The sequence below is a fragment of the Ruditapes philippinarum genome, unplaced genomic scaffold (assembly GCF_026571515.1).
Source record: "Ruditapes philippinarum isolate M1 unplaced genomic scaffold, ASM2657151v2 ctg8038_1_1_1_1, whole genome shotgun sequence".
NCBI classification, from domain to species: domain Eukaryota; kingdom Metazoa; phylum Mollusca; class Bivalvia; order Venerida; family Veneridae; genus Ruditapes; species Ruditapes philippinarum.
The window spans coordinates 31,072-52,298 of record NW_026856891.1 but is presented as its reverse complement, the minus strand read 5'-3'; the positions used below and the strand labels follow the sequence as shown (position 1 = coordinate 52,298).

Sequence of the window (21,227 nt, the reverse complement as noted above, 5' to 3'; positions counted from 1 at the left end):
TATATGCATTTAGGGAAAATCAATGACCCCCTGGGGCGGGGCCAATTTTGACCCCAGGGCTTTTATTTGAACAAACTTGGTAGACACCCATTAGAGGATGTTTCATGCTAAATATCTTAGCTCTAGCTCTTTTGGGTTTTTTAAAAGAAGATTTTTTAAGTTTTTACTATATGCATATAGGGAAAATCAAGGACCCCCTGGGCGGGGCCAATTTTGACCCCAGGGCTTTTATTTGAACAAACTTGGTAGACACCCATTAGAGGATGTTTCATGCTAAATATCTTAGCTCTAGCTCTTTGGGTTATTTAAAAGAAGATTTTTTAAGTTTTTACTATATGCACATAGGGAAAATCAATGACCCCCTGGGGCGGGGCCAATTTTGATCCCAGGGCTTTTATTTGAACAAACTTGGTAGATACCCATTAGAGGATGTTTCATGCTAAATATCTTAGCTCTAGCTCTTTGGGTTCTTTAAAAGAAGATTTTTTAAGTTTTTACTATATGCATATAGGGAAAATCAATGACCCCCTGGGGCGGGGCCAATTTTGACCCCAGGGCTTTTATTTGAACAAACTTGGTAGACACTCACTAGAAGATGTTTCATGCCAAATATCTAAGCTCTAGCTCTTTGGGTTTTTTAGAAGAAGATATTTAAAGTTTTTTCTTTTGGTTGCCATGGCAACCAGAGTTCTGCATGGAATTAAATTCTTTGAACAATTTTCTAAGGTGACCACCAAAGGAACATTCCTGTGAAGTTTGGATGAAATTGGCTTAGTGGTTTATGAGGAGATGTCATTTAAAGTAAAAGTTTACGGACGGACGGACGGACGCCGGACGGACGCCGGACGAAAAGCGATCACAAAAGCTCACCCTGTCACTTTGTGACAGGTGAGCTAAAAAGAATATTTCATGACAATAACGAAGAAAATAAGAAGGCAGCTTTTTCACTTTCATAAATGTGTATAAATGTTCTATAGTAATGGCAGAGATTAAAGTAGCAAAGCTAGATGTAACAGGTGCCAGGAGTGTATGCTTTTTATTGCTTATATAAATAACTTCCCTTTATTAATTTCTAACTCATCTATCAATTTGTACTTAACAATTTTACTCACACACAAAAATGTTTTTCTTCAATTTCTAGAAATTACAGTATGTTAGGATAATCCCTCTTACATTTCATGTAAATCTTGGTCATAAAACGAGAGAAACCTAGTAGTAATTGATACACTTCAATGTAATATTTGCATAAATAAATAACACCTGACCAATAACATCATGTTTAATCTGCTGAATTTCTTAAATTGACTAGTTTGGCTTCTTATTTTGGGACAGTCAAATATAAATTTGAGGGATATCAAGATGAAAATTTTGTCAGCAAACAATATACAGCCTGGTTATACTGTAAACTGTAGTTCAAAACAACACCTGTACTTTCTATAGTCTGCTACTAAAACATGAAAATAAATTCCAAACAAGAGCGATCAGTAATCACATGTGTCGCCTCATGATGGCCAATTTCATGTTGGGACAAGTTTTGTGACAGACAGACAGACGAACAGTGCACAACTAGACTTGGTACTGATCATTCCTGTAAAGTTTGGATAAAATTGCACCAGTAGTTTATGAGGAGTAGTCCGGACAAGCTTTTGCGTATGTGGCAACACACAGAAAAAAAGACCTTTTTGTCAAAGGGCCATAACTCGGCCAAAAATCATTCAACCGGAAAACCCGTGCAATATGCGCAAGGACTTGAGCTATAGATCAATCCTGTAAAGTTTCATTGAAATTGCATTAGTGGTATAAGAGAAGTAGTCCGGACAAACTTTAAAAATAAAAATTATTAAAGGGCCATAACTCTGACAAAAATCATTGAACCGGAAAATGCTGACAATATGCACAACTAGACTTGGTACTGATCATTCCTGTAAAGTTTGGATGAAATTGCACCAGTAGTTTATGAGCAGTAGTCCGGACAAGTTTTGTGACGGACGGATGGACAGACGGACAGACAGACAGACAGACAGACGGACAGACGGACAGACAGACGACGGAGAAGTGATCCCTATATGTCGCCACTACTCCGTAGAGGCGACACAAAAAGACGACATAATCATAAACTGGTGACTTTTGTTTCTAACAGGTACTCTAAAAGACATGTAAAAAAGTTGTTTGCCTTTAAAAACTATTTATAAAATGAAGAAAAAAATATTATAAAGCCAGTGCATGTATATAAAAAATATAGATGTTCTTTGTTTTGTTTTCCCTTTTTTTTGATAATACAAATTAAATTCATTAAAATTCAAAAATCGGGGATAAATAATAAAACTAGCCCTTTTTAATTTTTTTAAGGGGCCATGAATTTTGGAATGGGGTGTAAATTAAAACCATGTTTCAAAATTTGAAATAAAAAAAAAAAAGAAAAAATACATAAATCCCAAATTTTTTAAAATAACAATGTTATAAATTTGGATTACCCCAAAATAAAAATTCATTAAGCACTTTCCTAAAAAATTTTGGGCTTTTTTTATTTTTTAAGGGTTTTGGGGAAAACTGTTTAAATTTTTTTGGGGGATTGACGTAAAAAGCATTGCCCAAAACCAAATGGCAGACCTTAAAAATTTTCCAAATTTTTAATGAAATAACCCCAAAACCTGCTAAAATTACAAAATATTTTTTTTCTGTTTTTTAAACAATCCCCAAAAATATTTAAAAAAATATACATAAAACAATTGTTACAAATTTTTTTAAGATAAAATTTTATTGGGGTTTTAATATAAAAAAAATGAATTTTAACTGTTTTAAAAAATTTTATAAATATTTCATAAAGTTTATGGTTTAATAAAAGAGGAACTGAATTTTTTGTTTTGAAGACAAAATCCTTTTTTCCCATATTTTGCTTGTTTTTTTTGCCCAATTTTTTTAAACAATAACACTGATTTTCTGCAATAAAAGGCATCTAAACTTTAAAATTCCTTTTTAAATTAAAAAAGGTTTTTAAAAATTATTTCGGGGGCCCAAGAATCCCCTTATTTTTTGAGGAAAAAGGGGGGGGAAATTTTAAATTTTTAAATTTTTTAAAAAAAAATTGCCCCCTTATTTTGGGCAAAAATGCTGCTTTAAAAAAAAATTTTAAAATTAAAAAACAATTTAAAAGTATTTGTATGCCCACTTTTTTTTTAAAATCCCATTGAAAAATACAAAAACAGAGAAAAGGGTTAATGTCATTTTTTGGGTTTTCGGAATTTACAAAAACCCTTTTTGCGTAAAAATCCCAGATAAAGGGAACCCAAGGAAAACCAAAAGATGAAAAACCGGGTTTCCCTCCAGCATGTTTAACCAATTGTGGTGAAACATTTTCGTTTTTAGTAAAAATTTTTTTTGCCTTTTTTTAAACCCCAGCATACCCCTGTAAATTTATCAAAAAAATTTAAAATTAAAAATAAAAAAAAGATTTTAAAAAACCCAAAATTTAAATAAAAATTAAAGGGCACTTTTAAAACTTAAAAAAATGGTAAAGGGAAATTTTAAAAAAAAAGAATTATTTTTGCCTTTTTTTAAAACAAAATTTTAATTAAAAATTAGTGAAGTTTTTATTGAAATGAATTTTGTACAATTTGTTTTGAAACTTTTTCCCTTTGGTTTTTTTTTTTATTTTTAATCTTTATTTTGGCCAACTTTTTTTAGTAAACTTTGAAATGGGAATATTTTTTGTTTAAAAAACAAAGGGAAAAACATGTTCCATATAGGGCAAAGGGGGTTGGGCTACAATTTATTCCCAAAATAATGTTTTCAGCCCCTTTTCCCACAAAGTCTATTTTTTTTTTAAATTTTTAAAATTTCCCGGGGGAAAAAGTTTTTGGCGTTTTTAATTTTCCCTTCCTAAAAATTTTAGAACCCTGGTGACAAAAAGTCTTTTTTCCAAAATTTTTCTTTTTTTCTTTTTTAAGGGGATTTATTAAAATTTAAGGAACAATTTTAAAAAACTTTCTTTTTGGTTTAAATTTGTTAAGCTTCAAGGGGTAAAGGGAAAAAACCTTGTTTTTTCCTTTCCATCCTATTTTGAGTCACGGGCCCTTTAACGGGACACCCCGATGAAAAACCAGGGGTTTTCTGTGATACCTTTGGATAACTTCAGCTAATAAAACAGTGGTAGAACCTTTTTCGAGGGGTCAGTGGTTTGTGCCCAAACGTGTAGCAAGTTTTGCTACTGATTTTAATTCCTAGGTAAAATTTTTCCCTGACCTTTATAAGTTTGGGAAAAAACATATGCAATTTTAATTTTTAAAAGTGGTTATTTTCTATATTTGATTTTGATTTAATTAAATAAATTTCTTTTAATTTAAAAAGGAAAAATTTAAAGCACATTGGACGTTTAAATTAATTTTTTTTTTTAATATTTAATAATTTGGAGCAAAAAGGCAATTTTTTAAAGGGATGAAATGTCCAAAAAGGGTAAATATGAATTTGGTTTTTAAAAAAATGGGAAATTAATTTTTTAAATTTTGGGAAACATTTCAAAAACGTGGCACAGGGGAAATTTTGGGAAATTCAAAATTAAAAGTTAAGACCAGCTAAAATAAAAAATCCATGGTCAGCTAATAGAAAATTTTTTGGTGGTGGTGCTAAAAAAGATAATTAAAGGGGGGTTTTTTTTCATTTGCCATTTAAAAGGCCCCCACGGGAAAAAAGCCAATTTTCCCAAAAGGGTTTAAAAGAAAAAAATCCAAACAATTTAAAATTTTTGTTTTCCATTTTATCACTTTGGGGTTTAAAGCAGGTTTTTAAAAAAATTAAAATAATTTTTTTTTAAATGTGCAGACCAAATTTGGAATTAATTTATGGATGGGAAATTCCCTAAACAAAGTTTGGTACTAGGGGTATATACATTATGATTTAAAAAGAGACAATTTCCCAAATGGTTAAAAAAATTTTTTAAAATATCTCAAAACAATTTTTAAACTTTACTTTTTTTAAAATTTTTTTATTACAGTGCCACCTTTTTAATTTTTTTTTGGTCATTTTTTAAAAAAAAAGGAAGAATTTTTTTTTTTTTGCTTTGGAAAAAAATCGGCAAGTTTTTTTCTTTTAATTTTAGAAATTTGGGAAAAAAAAAATTTTTTTTTTCATTTGGCTTTTTAAAAACTTTTTTTAAAATTTTTTGGATAAAAAATTTTTAATTTTTTTTTTTTAAAAAAACCCCCCCCCCCCCCCAAACCAAACGGGGTTTAATTTTAAATTGTTTTTTTTGAAACTTTAAAATTTCCCTTTCCCCAATTAATTTTTTAAAAAAAAAAATTGAAAAAATTGCAATTTTTTAAAAAAGGGAATGTTTTTGTTTTTGTTTTTTTAATGTTTCCCTGAAGGATTTTTTCCAGATATTTGATTACACAGAGTTTGTGATATAGCTATTAATCAAATTTGTTTTTTTAGCTCAATAGTTATCTTCCCATTCAGAACTATGTACATAAAAGCCCATCACCACCAAAAAAAAACAACAACAAAGATTTACTTACAAGACTTAGGTATGACCACACTAACAAGAATGATGCCCATTTCATGATTGCATTTTCACTAACTTTCTTCAATACTACACCAACTCCAACACCTTGAACTATCTGTAATATAAAGTAAGATCCCTTATAATAAGTTGCATAGATATTGGCCACTAGTGATCAGAACAGTACAGTTTTAAAAGAAAATTACTTCAGTTTTATCCAAAATTTACAGAAGAGAATGCTCATCTTGTGGATTGTATCACTTCTGTTGACTAGGTAAAGTTCTACTACATGTATATAAGTGGATATTTATGCGTCACAAAATTTTTGGGAATTACTTTTTGCGTGCCGAAATATTTGCGAAAGTATGATTTCTTGAATTTAATACTGTTTTTGTGATATCATCAATTAGGCAAGTACATGTTAAGAATATTCTGTTATTGTAATCGGTCTATTCAGTTGTTTAATACTTTTATTATTTATATCATTGTTTAAAATATACATTTATAGTTTGATAAAGGACCTGATCACACATTTCTTTGTTATATATTGAAACATTATTTTGTTATATGAACAACCTGTTGTGTTATTTACACATATATTGTTTCAATAAAACATCTGTGATTTCTCCAAACCTAAACAAACAAGCAATGAAAAGAAAAAAATCTCAGTACCTGAACAGTAAACTTTATTCATTTAATTAAGATGCAGTATGAAAAAGTGTTTTCAAATGATAGAAGAAAGTTTGCCTAAAAAGAAATAATTTTTGCACGATCAAATATTTGCACATAATTTCAATTAGCAAAAATCGCAAATATTTCCACATCGCAAAATTAAACACTTATTATACAGTATTCAAACTAGCCCTGTAGACTTGTGGGAATCTTTACATAATCAACATAGATCTATACACCATTCAACCAATCAAAACACCACACTCCTTCAATATTCTTTACAGGTACAGCAGCATTATACATTCTGGCACCGTCCAGTAAACTCATGATGTGTGCAAGCTAGCCTGGCTGTATACTGGTTGCAATGGATAATTACTTAAGGTGCCAGCTAGTTAATGAAGATTGGTAAACAATCTGGTTAGCTAAATCGGTAAAGGATTGGACTGTAAATCAGGCAACCTATGTTTGATTCCCCATTGATGCATGTCACTTTTAATGTGATTGATCATTAACTCCTTTCTATGGTCATTCATACTGTATTTCTGCTCCAGCATGTACAGAAGAAATACTAGTATCAATTCCTTGCCAAAATGAAGGCAACTAGTACTGGTAAACTGCTTAACAACCTACATAGGAGCAAAGTGGTGGCTAAACTGTGCTGTGATTGGGAGGGTTAACTACAAATACCAACACCGCAGTAAAAGTGGAGCTTAAAATTAATATCATCAATTTCAATAAATAATTAAAGATCCTGTATGTTGTGATCAAAGTGGTTAACCACACTAAGTGAAATAATATATATGTACATAATTATGCAAATAAAACAATTTTAAAACATCAAAGAATATGTAAAATATGTACTGCAAATATTTGTGCATATCATATGTAATCATTAAAATATATGCAAAATTTGACTTAAACTTTATAGAAAATTTTTTATTACCTCCCTTTATTTACATGAAATGTTAAATTCGGTAATATCTTTATAAATAATGCTTTTTGAACCTACAATATTGATAAATCTTAATTTGAGCATCATATTTATGATTTAAAACCATAAAAAAATTGTGTTACAGGAACAATAAAACATTTAGAATTGTAAGTGTTAAAGGCAATAAATTGCATCAAGAAGTGTCACCACAGAAACATTTTTCTGACATATGTGTCCTTTAACTTAATTACTTTTGACATAACTCTCCTGAGTGAAATAACTCTTCAAATTATACAACACTCATAAGCTTTATAGCTTTCTGTCCAATCCCAAAATGTAGTTTGTAAATATTGTTCACTTGTTAAAGGGACTCCACTGAGGTTTAAAAGTCTAAAAACATAACATTTGAATTTCTTACATAAATGAGCTGGGGCACTTTAAACAGTAATATATGCAAAAATAGTTAAGAAATATACTTTGAAATAAATTGAAAATCGTATTTTTATGCTTTTCTTAGCCTAATTTGAGTGAAAAGCGTTTAAACGCTTTTCAGTTTGGGTCAGTTTTTTACAATTTGAATAATTATTCTGGAAAAATGGTGTGCGCGAATGATCTGAAATTTTGCACAAAGATTAGTGGTCTAAACCTACATCAAATGGTACAATTATCTGGAAAAAATATTTTCAGTCCCATCATTTCAAAAAACCTCAGTGGACTCCCTTTAAATGTTTTGTTGAATAAACAAATATGTTTAAACCAAATTATACATACCATTGAAAGAATTCCTATATAAGCCATTAAATACCCATTTTGATCAGCTGGCAAATTAAATGTTTCCAAGGCCACAACTTGAAACATACTCTGGAATATTCCAATAGGAATTCCTGGAAAATAATTACAAGAAACTAGAAATGTGTCCATAGGACACGGGTGCCCCCACCTCGCCACTGTTCTGTCAATCTTTTTACTAAGTCAAGGGAAATAACTCTACAAATACTGGATAAATCCACAAGCGAAACCCCAGGTGCAAATCTAAAATATGCTGAGCAACCTGCCCATAAGGTTTAATGACTATGTCAAATACTTTTTGAGAAACTTGCGACACAAGTTGAAAATTGCAAAAATTTTCTAAGTGAAGGGCAATAACTCTGAAAATACTAATAATATCCAGACGAAAATATCCAGGTGCACAACTACACATGCTGATTAACATTCCTGTAAAGTTTCATGACTCTAGGTCAAATACGTTTTGAGTTACGTGTGACACAAGTTGAAAATTGCAAATTTTTACTAAATCCAGGACAATAACTCTAAACATAATAAATAAAGCACCACAAAAATACACAGGTGCACAACTACACATGCTGAACAACATTCCTGTAAAGTTTCATGACTCTAAGTCAAATACTTTTTGAGCTACGTGCGACACAAGTTGAAAATTGCAAAATTTTACTAAGTCAAGGGCAAAAACTCTGAAAATACTAAAAATATACAGACGAAAATACCCAGGTGCACAACTACACATGCTGATCAACATTCCTGTAAAGTTTCATGACTCTAGGTCAAATACTTTTTGAGTTACATGCGACACAAATTGAAAATTGCAAAATTTTACTAAGTCAAGGGCAATAACTCTGAAAATACTAAAAATATCCAGACGAAAATACCCAGGTGCACAACTACAGATGCTGATCAACATTCCTGTAACTTTTCATGACTCTAGGTCAGATACATTTTGAGTTACGTGCGACACAAAAGTGAACGGACGGACGGACAGACAGAAGGACGGACGGAAGGACGGACAAGGGTAAATCTAAAAATCCCCGCCACTAACGTGGGGGCACAAAAATGTTTTTATCATTTATCTCTTTCACAGTTAGCAACTAAAATTACTTGTCTATGTGTAAGTGAAGATCTAAGCTAGGCCATACATCTATGCAGTCTAGGTAGACTTGATGATGCATACAAAACTTTCACAAGTGTTACCAAAACGCCAACAACAATGCCTATGCACAGTCAAGTAAGATGGCCCTTCTATTACTTGAATAGGCAAGTCAAAAATGACAGGATATGAACAGTTTAACTTTAACAATGAGGCTGGGTTAATTAGAATCTTTATAGAAGTGATAAAGTTATCATATACATTTTGGGTTGAGTGATCACCCCTTTTCCAGATAATTTTTACATAATTCATCATTCAAAAACCTTGTCTGGTCTTGTATTTACCTGTTGCTACCCTTAAAATTAACAAGAATAAAGCTCCAGGTGCCATCACCAATGACATCCATTTCCTCCAATCCAACAATGCACCACCACTTTTTTCTGGAAAATATAAAATAATGTCCTTTTTTTAACATAAATACTAATATGCCCCAACCTTGTTTGCTTGTAACAATAACAAATTTACATACCATACTTTGAGATATTTTTGCTGTCCCTAATTTTTTCGCCTACGGTATTTCCTTATAGAAAGACAAAACTATTATGATAAAAAATATACAGTTGACTCTCAATAAGTCAAAATCGCCTTACTCAAAATTCCGCATTAGTCGAAGAATTTCTAAAGTCCCGTCAAATTTTCTTCTTTATCTTTGTAATTTAACTCCGCTTAGGTCAAATTTTGACTTACTGAGACTCCTGTTTTGTCGAAAGGAATATTTGGTCCCGTCAATTAAACTGCATCATATTTTCATCTCAATTAGTCGAAGTGTGAAAAACAGCCGACTGATCAAAGGTCGGCGACATGAAGGAGAGATGTTGTCATTCTTCTTCACATGTTCAATAGTAATTTTAATTGTCGGTCATCATGTATTTTTAACACGTCTTTAAAGTGACTTTAAGAAAATTGACACAGGTGTTAGTCCTACAATAGCCTAGTTATTTATGTGTGTTATCATCAGAAAAGAAAGATTTGTATAATTAATGTTTCGTCATTTTACATATGCATACAAAAATATTTACTTCCAGTTCACGACATTTGCTACTTTCCTTTTAGTCTGATGAATAATTCACGTCTCCAAGTATTAGACATACTTATGTTTAAATAAATGTGTTAGTGGTGCTTCTATAGTAACTAATTTTCACGAGTGCTTATTGTAAACATGTGCCTAATATCATTACTGATGAATACTGACCAACTTGATTTGAATTTATGTCATTGCTACGAATGTTTCTGTTTATGTTTCAAAATTAATGAACTTTAAATAATATCTTTCTGTTCATTTACAATTTGTAGTTGTAAGTGATTAACCGTCATTTCAACGGTTACATGTTGCAGCATTCCCGCTATCAACAATAACAAACCTTCTACTTTGGACATGTATATACATGTACAAATGTAAATGTAATGGCGGCAGATCAACATTACTCGAATTCCGTTTCTCTCGAAGTGAAATGCACAGTCCCTTGAAATTCGAGTTACCGAGAGTCAACTGTACATAATTATGTTCAAGTTTGATCCCTATGTATTAAAGGTAAATACTTTAATGGTTATATCCAAAATTGAACACTGTATAAACATTATCAATTGTTAACAATCCATTGCCGCTTGAAAATGTGAAAGATCTTTTGTGTTAACTTTATTTAAAGCTGCATGCCTTCAGATGAGCCAAACTATTTAAAGAAAATCAAACTTGAGAAAAACGTGCTAAGAATTTGAGAGAAGTAAAAAGATTCAAGTAAAAATTAACATGTTATATGGGATTAAGGACTTGTTTTTTGTAGTATTTATCACCATATTTCTACTGCGTGACAGATGCAGTTAAGGACTTTTGTTTCATATTTTGACCTTTTCTGGTATTAATTTAAGTGGCTTGTTAGTGCTGTTTGAAATATGTTAATAACTTCCTATGTTCATTACATAATATTTTTCTTTTAAATACATTTTCAAATGTTTCATAAAAATTAGCATGAATCTGCAGGCATGTTGCTTTAAGGTAAAATAAAGCCAAAATGCAAGGTTTGTCATCTTACGGTAGTCAAACTACCAATGAATATCTTTGACAAATATATAATGTGTTTATATTTGCTAGTTTCGATTATTTTACACAAACCTGCCTGTTTGTCACAATAAATTAAGGAAAGTAACTTTATTTTGAAATACTTAATATTGAAATCAACATCATCCTCAATGTCTTGATATAAACATATACATGAACATGTATTTAATTACATATATAATTACAGAATTACACATTAAACCACATAATTACACATATAACCATAGAATTACTCATATAACCACACATATAACCATAGAATTACTCATATAACCACACATATAACCATAGAATTACTCATATAACCAGAGAATTACACTTAACTACAGAATTACACATATAACCACAGAATTACACATATAACCAAGAATTACACATACTTTTTTTCTCATTCAATAAATATTTATTCACTTACTACTAACCTTGAACTTGTACTTTTTTGGTCTGTTTTGGCACAAATGTTAAAACTAAACATATACTGAACACTGACCCCAAAAATGCAACAAACGCGGCAAACTCTAACCTGTAATATACACAAATATGATGTTGAATCAACAGTAAACAATTATCCTGTCATTTTATTTTATTTTTTTAATACAGGAGTTCTAATAATCTAATAAATGAGAGTAATAATTTTGTTTTTTTAGAACTTATTTTCTAAAAAAATACAGACAGATACTTAGGGATGCAGCTTTTCATTTCATCTATCATAAATGTATTAAAGATGAAGTTCCTATCTTTAATAGCAAAAGCAATTGTTATTTATATATTCAGTTTTATTCAGCAAAATCTTACCCTAGAAATTTTGTAATGAGACCCCCTACAACGGGACCAATCACCATCCCTATGCCGTAGGATAACCCTAACTTTCCGAGGGCATCTGCACGTTTCCCAGAATCCCCCAAATCAGTAACTATCATCTGTCCACCTGTAAAATAGAGGATCTAATAAAGGAGAACATTCATTCTATATCATTCTAAACAATCAAAACAGTTAAACTATACTAGTATATTAAATGTATTACATTTAAATTTAAAAATAATAAAGTCAAATAATTAGTATATCTGAAGTTATCAAAAAGGCCCTTCTTATTTCTGACACTAACTGTTAGGACACTGACCTACACCATATGCTAACTGGATACTTTACTCGCATTATTAAACAATTAGACACATGTAACTCAATTTCAAGCCCGTAGCTGTTTCATCATAAAATTTAATTACCTAAGCACAGTGAGAAGAGGTCTTTGGGTTTTTTTTTCATAATAAGGACATTTCTTCCTTTTTTGTATAAATAGTAATACCTTGCATTGCATGCATGAACACGGAGGGCAGTCGTGACAAGAAGAGTATTGGAACAGATGTTGATACTGACAACAGCAGATATGATAACGCAGCAGAAACAAAGGCCAAGGTCATTGCCGCCCGACTCCCGAATATGTCCCCAAATCTCCCATACAGCGGGCCCCCAGCCAACTGCACAACAGCAAATGTTGTCTGTAGGTATCCAAACCATACTGCATTTACTCCCAGCTTTTTAGAGAGATACTGAAAAATAAAACTGATAATTTCATCATAAGTATACATTGAAGTGTTATTGAACACATTATTTTGATAAATTTCTGAAGCAATATTTAAGCAAGGTTTATCTATCAACTATCTACTTCCCAAACAATTCTTAACCGTCATCATTTTTCATTTTCCTCGATAACAGCTTTGTTACTATAGCCAGTTGGGATGAATATTTGATCAAAATGCTTTTATAGTTTTCCAAAATTATTTGCCACAATTATTAAAGATATAAAACTTATAATATTGGAATGTCTGCCTTGTCTGTCTGTGTCTGTCTGTAATCAGTGGAACCTCGGCTTGTGTTCTGTTCACAATCATGCAAACTGAGTAAATTGAAAGAATGATGTCTAAAATGTTCAGGTAAATCATGTGGTGTGTGCATAAAGTTATAATGATAAAGCCTACTTCATTGTACTAAACATAGCAATCATGCATGTACTTTATTTGGGAATGTTATATTCTGTTTCTTTAATTTCAAATACTAAAATACGGTAACAGGGAGCAGTTTAGAATACAGTGTGTTTTTCCCCCTCCTTTTAGTAAAAGTTTTACAATTGTCAGAGGCCTATTAAAGGCCTCTTCCCCCATTGAAATTTTCTTTCAAATCATGCAATTTTACAAAATCTGAACTTAAACCAGCTTTTTTTTTATTTCCAAAATGAGCAATTAGCAAAATCAAGTGGCTGAGGTCTCTTACAAATTAAGTGTATCAAATATTATTCATTTCATGCATTAAGCTTTATTTTATAGCCAGTCTAAAATGCAGTCAGGAAAAAATGTAATAAATATTATTGACAAAATAAAGAATCATACAACATACTGGGAGAGTTCCTGTTTGTATCCAAAAACAAGCTGAATACAGGAAAATGTTCAGATGTGTGATTAAAATCACTCTATTTAAAGACCATCCAAGTATTGTAATTTCCTTGTGTTTAGTTTCCATATTGGACGCTGATTTTTCACCATTTAAGAGATTCTGTTTGTCAGTGAAATCTTCAGAGCCACTCATTCCTTCCGATCTTTTTTTTACTCTTTGATATGCGGAACCATCCTTTGCTTTGCTCATGATTTGTGTCTACGCAAGATGAGAAGAGTATTCCTGTAAAATAGTAAAATTTTAAAGTGAATATAATTTTTGATGGGAGTTTATGGCAATCTCCTGGAATAGCCCAACAAATTGTGCACTTAAGGGCTTTTTATTATATATACGATGGTCGCCCTTCGTAAAGACAGATATCTATGAAAAATCAGATTATAAAATCAGTCAGTCTTGCAGTCGAAATATTGAGACTAATTTCTTAACTTTATTTGCATAATTATATTCCTGTTTATAGTGCTGCAGCTCATTTATGAATCTCAATTGTTATGTTTTTAGGCTTTTAAACCTCAGTGGAGTCCCTTTAAATATTTGAAAACATGTGATTGACAAGAAAATAAGTTAAATAAAAGGTAAGGCTATATTTTTTTATTTCTGTTCGTTTTTTATGGTGGGGGGAAAATCCCAGGATCGCCTAAAGAAAAACGGGACCCGGGATCGTATTAAACATATAGTAATCCCAGGAATTGACCACCTACTCTCAGAGTATTATTATTATCATTATTATTGTTATTACTATTATTATTATTATTATTACTATTTGAATATTTTTGTACAGATTTGGGAATAAGTTTGATTTGTAGTAGTTATAAAAAATCTTTAAAAATAACGTATTTTTTTCACAGACGAAAAGCGTTAATTAATTGACCTCAGAAAGTCACACGCACACAAAATCTTATTTAATATTGTAAATTGTAAGTACATGTAATGGCAATGGAAGTCGTTGTATATTGGGCATCAAGAGTGCTAATATGCAATAAGAAAAAGTATACACAAGTTTTCAATCAATTCAGCCAGAAAAGCCGGGATCGTATTAAAAAATAAGAAGATATTTTTCAGATAAGCGGGGATCGTATTAAAACATATGGGGATCCCTGGAATTGACCAGTTCAAGAATATAGTTTTCAGAAAAGCTGGGATCGTATTAAAACATATAGGGATCCTGGGAATTGACCAGTTCAAGAATGTAGTTTTCAGAGAAGCTTGGATCGTATTAAAATATATAGAGATCGCAGGAATTGACCAGTTCAAGAATATAGTTTTCAGAAAAGCCGGGATCGTATTAAAACATATAGGGATCCTGGGAATTGACCAGTTCAAGAATATAGTTTTCAGAGAAGCTTGGATCGTATTAAGATATAAATTTATTATAGAGATCGCAGGAATTGGCCAGTTCAAGAATATAGTTTTCAGAAAAGCTGGGATTGTATTAAAACATATTGGGATCCCGGGATTTGACCAATTCAAGAATAAAGTCTTTAATTGTTCCAATTAATTAGGCAAGTAATTATAAGTATTGTGATTTTCGCATTTTAAGTTTGTTAATAAATAGCTCTAAATATATTTATATCCTAAGTTAAATTAATTTAACGTTCATTACATACAATAAAAAAATAAAAACTTAAGATTAATCGCCTTTCATTACGACAATAATCAACATAAATATAATTTATTAGTTTTCCTTCTATATCTTATACGATCCCGGATTCCGGGCATCTCGGATCCCAGTAGTCCAACTAATTAGACTTGTCAAAGAGACACCGAGAAAATTTTGTACAGGCGCTGTCTTTTTCCAAGTCCAACCACGAACTGCATTTTTATGCACGGACGCTTCCCAATTAGAAGTTGTTGGGAGCGAAAACTAGAAAAGTTTCAAAGAAACTGTCTACATTACCTGAAAGAGAATCGTTTTTTATGCAAGGTTCCAAATTATCATACTTCAAAGTCGAACAGAAGTCTAAATATTCCACTTTAATTTTTTAATCGTTGAAAATTATTGAAAGCGGCCATATTGGAAAGCGGTGTCATGGTAAAATTGTAAAATCCATGGTGTAACACAGGTATCGGCGGCAATCGATTGTATTTGCCAAGCTTTATTATACAATTTGTTTATGTTATTTATTTGAATTATTGCAGGAATAACTCTTTTATTCACACACAAATATTTCAGCATTAAAAAGAGAATGTGAAAAGGAAATTCTGATAACCTTACTTAGAAATTAAATAGTTTATGATGTCCGATGTCACAATAACTGCATTTAAGTCTGTTTAAATTGTCAAATTAGATATTATTTAGTTGGATTTTTTAACATCTGTGATCATTAGGTGAAATTTCTGAACTACCTTTTCATTTTATAACCCTGCCATGAGTTCCCACATACGAAAATACAATGTAATTGTAGGTACAGCTTAATGAATTATAATTATACTATGCATGATGAAGCAAAGAAGAATTTCAATTTATATTACACTCCATATCAATTTCTAGTTTATTATCTTTAAAAGAAATTGAGGACGGTTTTGTAGGGGAAGAAGTTCAAAACAACCAAAAATAACTTTAAAATTCTAAAAAAAAAATCTTAAAATTTCAAACTATAAAATGGAATTTCAGACAGTCCTCAGTAAAATACAATTGTCGCACAGATTTGACGGGGCTAATGATAAAAACGCAGCAAGCGGAAATTTAGTGACCGTTATTTAGACGTTGAATAGCATAACAATGTAAGACAGATGGGAGAAATGTTAGAACGACTGTCGCAAAAGGACACCAAAACCTCTGATACCCATTAAAAATTCCATGTTATCTAGTTCCCGTTGAACGGCACCTCGAATGTGTCACATTGAAAGTTCCATGATTACCGCCGTATTATGTACACATCTGTGGATGTTGATTAAAAATTTCAACATTATTATGTTTAAGTGATCAATTCTGTTTAAACCGGCGAAAGGGAGCACTTGCACCTACCAGAGCCGTCTTTGGCACTCCTGTGTATTTATGTTTCGATTTTGCAGTTTCAGGCGTTTTTGGTGGGTTTTTTTTTGGAGGGTGGATACATGAATGTGGATAAGTTTTTTCTGTTTCTTTACATTTCTTTGCTTGCTTGCCGAACCTTGTATTGATAATCATTATCTGTTTGTTACGGTTCGGTATACATGTATACAATATGATAAACAAGATGAACAAGGAAAGGCGGCGTTCAATGAACGCAACCCCCACACGACCCAGGAATATGAACCATTGGCAAGGAGCCCAGGAGGATCCTAAATTAAAACGGGACAGGGCGCAAGGGAGAGCACGGTCAGGCTTATCACTAAAATGTAACTGAGAAGGAAATCAAAGAAAATAAATAAATGAATGATTAATAGGACCACTAAGTTAACGAGCACAGGGGAAGGGGATAGGAAATTCGGGGAGGGGGCGAAATAAAGAAATAAAACTAGGGGCAAAGGGAAGATACTTACCAAAGATGAGAAAACAACAAGGGACACAAACAAAAGTGTCACCAAAACAGTATGAAACAACAAGACATACACCTAATACATTTATAAGTCTCTTAATCTGTTCATTTGAAAATTCTGATCTTCTTAATGACTTTTTTTTAATATCCTCTACTTAAAATTTATTTCAATTAAAATATGTGACCCTAAATTCCTTTATAGTTACACAGCATATGGCTGGATCACAATAAAGTTCCTTTTTAGTAAATTAATAAAGAATGTCAAGAAGACATTAACTTTATCAATAGGTTTAATATGGTATTATATATCGGCAATCGGTGAAAAAGAGCTCTTGAAATATTATTTGTACAAATACTGAATAATTTGAAGTGTATTTCAAATAGTTTCCTTCAATATTTCTTTTACGTTCTTAATTGTCATATAAATATGCATGTATAAATGAAGTCAGTATTTTATCCGAGGGTGACATTTGGCAGTCATTAGCAGTAAACAAGAAGGCAAACCACCAATTGATAAATGTTGAGTACATGTATTAAAATATTTAAAAAAATATTAAACAACAGTACTTGTACGGAGCCTATTTTGCGACCATTGCATTTTAGGTTAAATACAATGATACTTTTCAATAGTATTTAATAATGCACACATTTATTAAAAAATAATGAATAGATTTATTTCCCCGATATTTTGTTTAATTTAATCTTCATGCGTAACCCACACTTACCTGCTAGACACACTGGTAGCTACTACCAGCTTTCACGGAATCGTTTTTTACGATGACGTCATAACATGTCCGCCGAAGATAGAGTAGACAGTACAAATTTGAAATAAATCGCATGTATGCGTTAAGACAGGTACAATCTAATATTTTTTCTAGGAGAAGTTAGTACTAAAATTTATATTCTATTGATCTTTAGGGGTAATTGAAGTTACTTTCAGGTTTAAGATGTAAAAATCAGTCCAAACTATCGATAGTGTTACCGGTAGATTTTCCGTGCGTAAAAATGACAGTTAAAATTAGGCGTACTGTAACGGTTTGACAGTAAGAAAGAAAAGTCTGTAAAATGGGTCAAACCGTTCACGCCAAATTAATTAGGCTAGGATCCCAGGATTTTCCCCCCACTGTATTTTACTAAAGAAAATTGCCCAAAATATCTTGTCGTATCGAAAACGTGTCAATCCAGGATACAATGGTGAAAGAGTAAATAAAAGCACCAGTGACCTAAATCTGTGATAACTTGAAACATTTTCAGATATTCTAAAGAAATATTTTTTACACCGAGCATTGGTCCAACCATGCATGCATTACCAATAACAGTGAATAGTGAATAATTGTCGTTTTCAGATTTGTAAATTGTTACATGTAAGTAATTATGTTTTATGTATCTAATTAATGATAAGATGCAAATATGGGAAAGGGAGTGGGACATGGAATTCAACCCCTCAAAATGTCAAGTCCTTCACATCACTAAAAACAAAAAAGTCATCAACAACAAGTACTTCCTTCATGGCCAAGCTTTAACATCAGTTCCTAGCTCAAAATACCTTGGCCTTGACTTGTCCACAGACCTGAACTACAACACACATATCTCAAGAATTACATCAAATGCAAACAAAACCCTAGGATTCATAAAACGAAATATCAATACAAAAAATGAAAAAGTAAAACAACTAGCTTATAAATCCCTAGTAAGACCCCAGTTAGAATACGCATCAACTGTTTGGAGCCCCTACACACAATCAAACATCCAAAAAATAGAGAAAGTCCAAAGACGAGCGATACGCTGGGTAAAACAAGATTACTCCCCTTTGTCATCAGTTTACAGCCATGCAGAAAGATCTTGGCTGGCGTTCTCTCGAGCATCGCAAGACTAGACTTTAGACTTATTATGTTTTTTAAAATTTACCAATAACCTAGTAGCCATTAGCCTTCCCACCTACATTAAAACTCCATCTAGGCTTACTAGACATATGCATCCCCTCTCTCTTAGGAAAATACAGGTTACATCAGACTACCATAAGTTCTCCTTCTTCCCCACTGTATCACACTTTGGAACCAGCTCCCAAGGAACATTGTCACCCTGCCTGATCTAGATCAATACAAACAGGCAGTGGTTAAGATACAGTATTAGTTGACTTGTTGTGTTTTTACTTTCTTTCACCCTTACTAACAAAAATATTTTAACAATGACTAGAAGTTTTCAATGTCTCTCACTGTCCTGATCATGTTCATTTTTCAGGTTTTTTTACTTTCTCTCACACCTTTTACTAACACACCGACGCGCACAATTTCCTGCCTATAACACTCGCGAGAGGGGTTGGCAGTATTCAGAGATAGATAGATAGATAATTGTCAGTAAATAGCTTATAAGCGGATGTTTCTAACTTTCTTGTAAATTTCTTATTTGTAAAACGACTGTTAAAATCATTTTTTATAAAGCTTCATATGTCAGGTAATTATCATACATACCTACATATCTATAACTTTTTATATCTTTTATATAAATAAAATAATGCTGCTTTTAAAACAAGTAAGAATTATAACCTAAGCGACTTACTCTTGAATATCAGTTGTCAAAACTGTCGCATTATCTCTCAAAATGTCCCACATTATGAACCAAAACTGAAAGTTGACGTGTTGGTATAAACAATTGGAATACCTCGGTTGTTATCCTTTTTCATTTCGATCTCAAGTCAATTCGACTCAAAACACACTTTCAGGTTATTTAAATATTTTATATATTTATATTTAAAGTATTACAAGTCTCTTTTAAAACAAAACATCGGTCAGATAACTTTATAAATGTAGATAACGATTTCGGGTATATTTAAAAAAAAAACAATGGATTTCTTTTTGAAGTAACTGATATCTCCAGGGGCGTAGATAGGCCGAAATTTGTGTTACGCACAGTTTCGCGGGAGTTAAGAGGGCCGCTATAGCCCCCCGCCTTGCGTGTCAAGGGCAGAGCCCTGGTAGTCCAGGGGATCAGAGGCGAAGCCCCTGGAAGTTCCTGGATTTTCACCATTTAGAGATGCTATTATATTATGCATTTCCATGTTAATTTGAGGTCAATAAAATAAGAAATTTTAAGTCAAAAGAAATTTAATTTTATCATTAATAAATTTTTATGCAATAAGACTTGTGTTAATATGCGCAGTGGTTTAGAGAATAATATAATTGCTAGATCGTATAACAATATTTCAAGGAGGTCTTTGATGAACGTTATTTAGAGGATATTTGTTTAGTTCAGCTCAGTGTAAGATCGGAATATATGCACCAAAAGGTATATTTCACGAGTGGCGCATATTATATGCAAAGAAACGTTTTAAAAAAAAGACATTAAACCTAATACTGAATGAAAAGCGCGCCAAATAATAATACAACGTAACGTACGTCATTTACGACGTCACGTCATTTAGTTGGTACCCATGCAGTACTGTGAACGCTGGTATTTCACTGAAAAAAACGTAAGGGGCTTAAATTCAAAACAGTGAAATTATCAAAGTGGTAATTTCACTGTTTCAAACAGTGAAATAACCAGTTTTTATATCACTAATATATTTCTATAAACCACTGAAAAGCATGTAATAAATAGCTAGCTGGATATTTGTTTAGTTCAGTGTAAGATCGGAATATACAATGTATTTCACCGAGTGAGCACCAAAAGGTATATTTCACGAGTGGTGCAGCCACAAGTGAAATATGAACTTTTGGTGTTCACAAGGTGAAATATATTCCGATCTTACACTAAACTAAACAAATTTTCTTTTTATTATATGAAAAGAAACGTTTTAAAAAGACATTAAACCTAATATTGAATGAAAAGCGCGCCAAATAATAATACAACGTGACGCCATTTACGACGTCAGGTCATTAAGTTGGTACCCAGTACTGTGCACGCTGGTATTGCACTGAAACAACGTAAGGGGCTTAAATTCAAACACAATGAAGTTATCAAAGTGGTAATTTCACTGTTTCAAACAGTGAAATTACCAGTTTTAAATCACTGATATATTTCTAGAAACCACCGAAAAACATGTAATAAATCCATTTATTTTGGCATTTTTGCATCAAAACTTTAATTTGAACAAGGATGCAGACGCCATGGTGAGTAGGCGGCTCTCCATAGCTGCAGCCTACGCTGAATAAAGAAATGTTGTCGCCTGTACCTTAATTTATATTCCTGTGCTTATATAGTTTTTACAAACACTAAACAAATTA

At 31.9% G+C, this 21,227-nt stretch overlaps 1 protein-coding gene across 1 annotated transcript in view; it reads right to left on the bottom strand.

Moving 5' to 3' along the window:
- Window positions 1-19,718, bottom strand: part of LOC132748033 (solute carrier family 22 member 18-like) — a 44,280-nt gene extending 24,562 nt beyond the window's left edge. Inside the window, exons 1-8 of the mRNA XM_060737578.1 lie at window positions 19,564-19,718; window positions 13,490-13,768; window positions 12,402-12,645; window positions 11,894-12,026; window positions 11,521-11,621; window positions 9,327-9,422; window positions 7,872-7,984; window positions 5,514-5,615 (exon numbers count right to left, since the gene is read on the bottom strand). Coding sequence (XP_060593561.1) covers window positions 5,514-5,615; window positions 7,872-7,984; window positions 9,327-9,422; window positions 11,521-11,621; window positions 11,894-12,026; window positions 12,402-12,645; window positions 13,490-13,735 — 1,035 coding nt within the window. The 5' untranslated portion in view covers window positions 13,736-13,768; window positions 19,564-19,718. The remainder of the gene's footprint in view (window positions 1-5,513; window positions 5,616-7,871; window positions 7,985-9,326; window positions 9,423-11,520; window positions 11,622-11,893; window positions 12,027-12,401; window positions 12,646-13,489; window positions 13,769-19,563) is intronic.
- Between the last annotated feature and the right edge of the window lie 1,509 nt (window positions 19,719-21,227).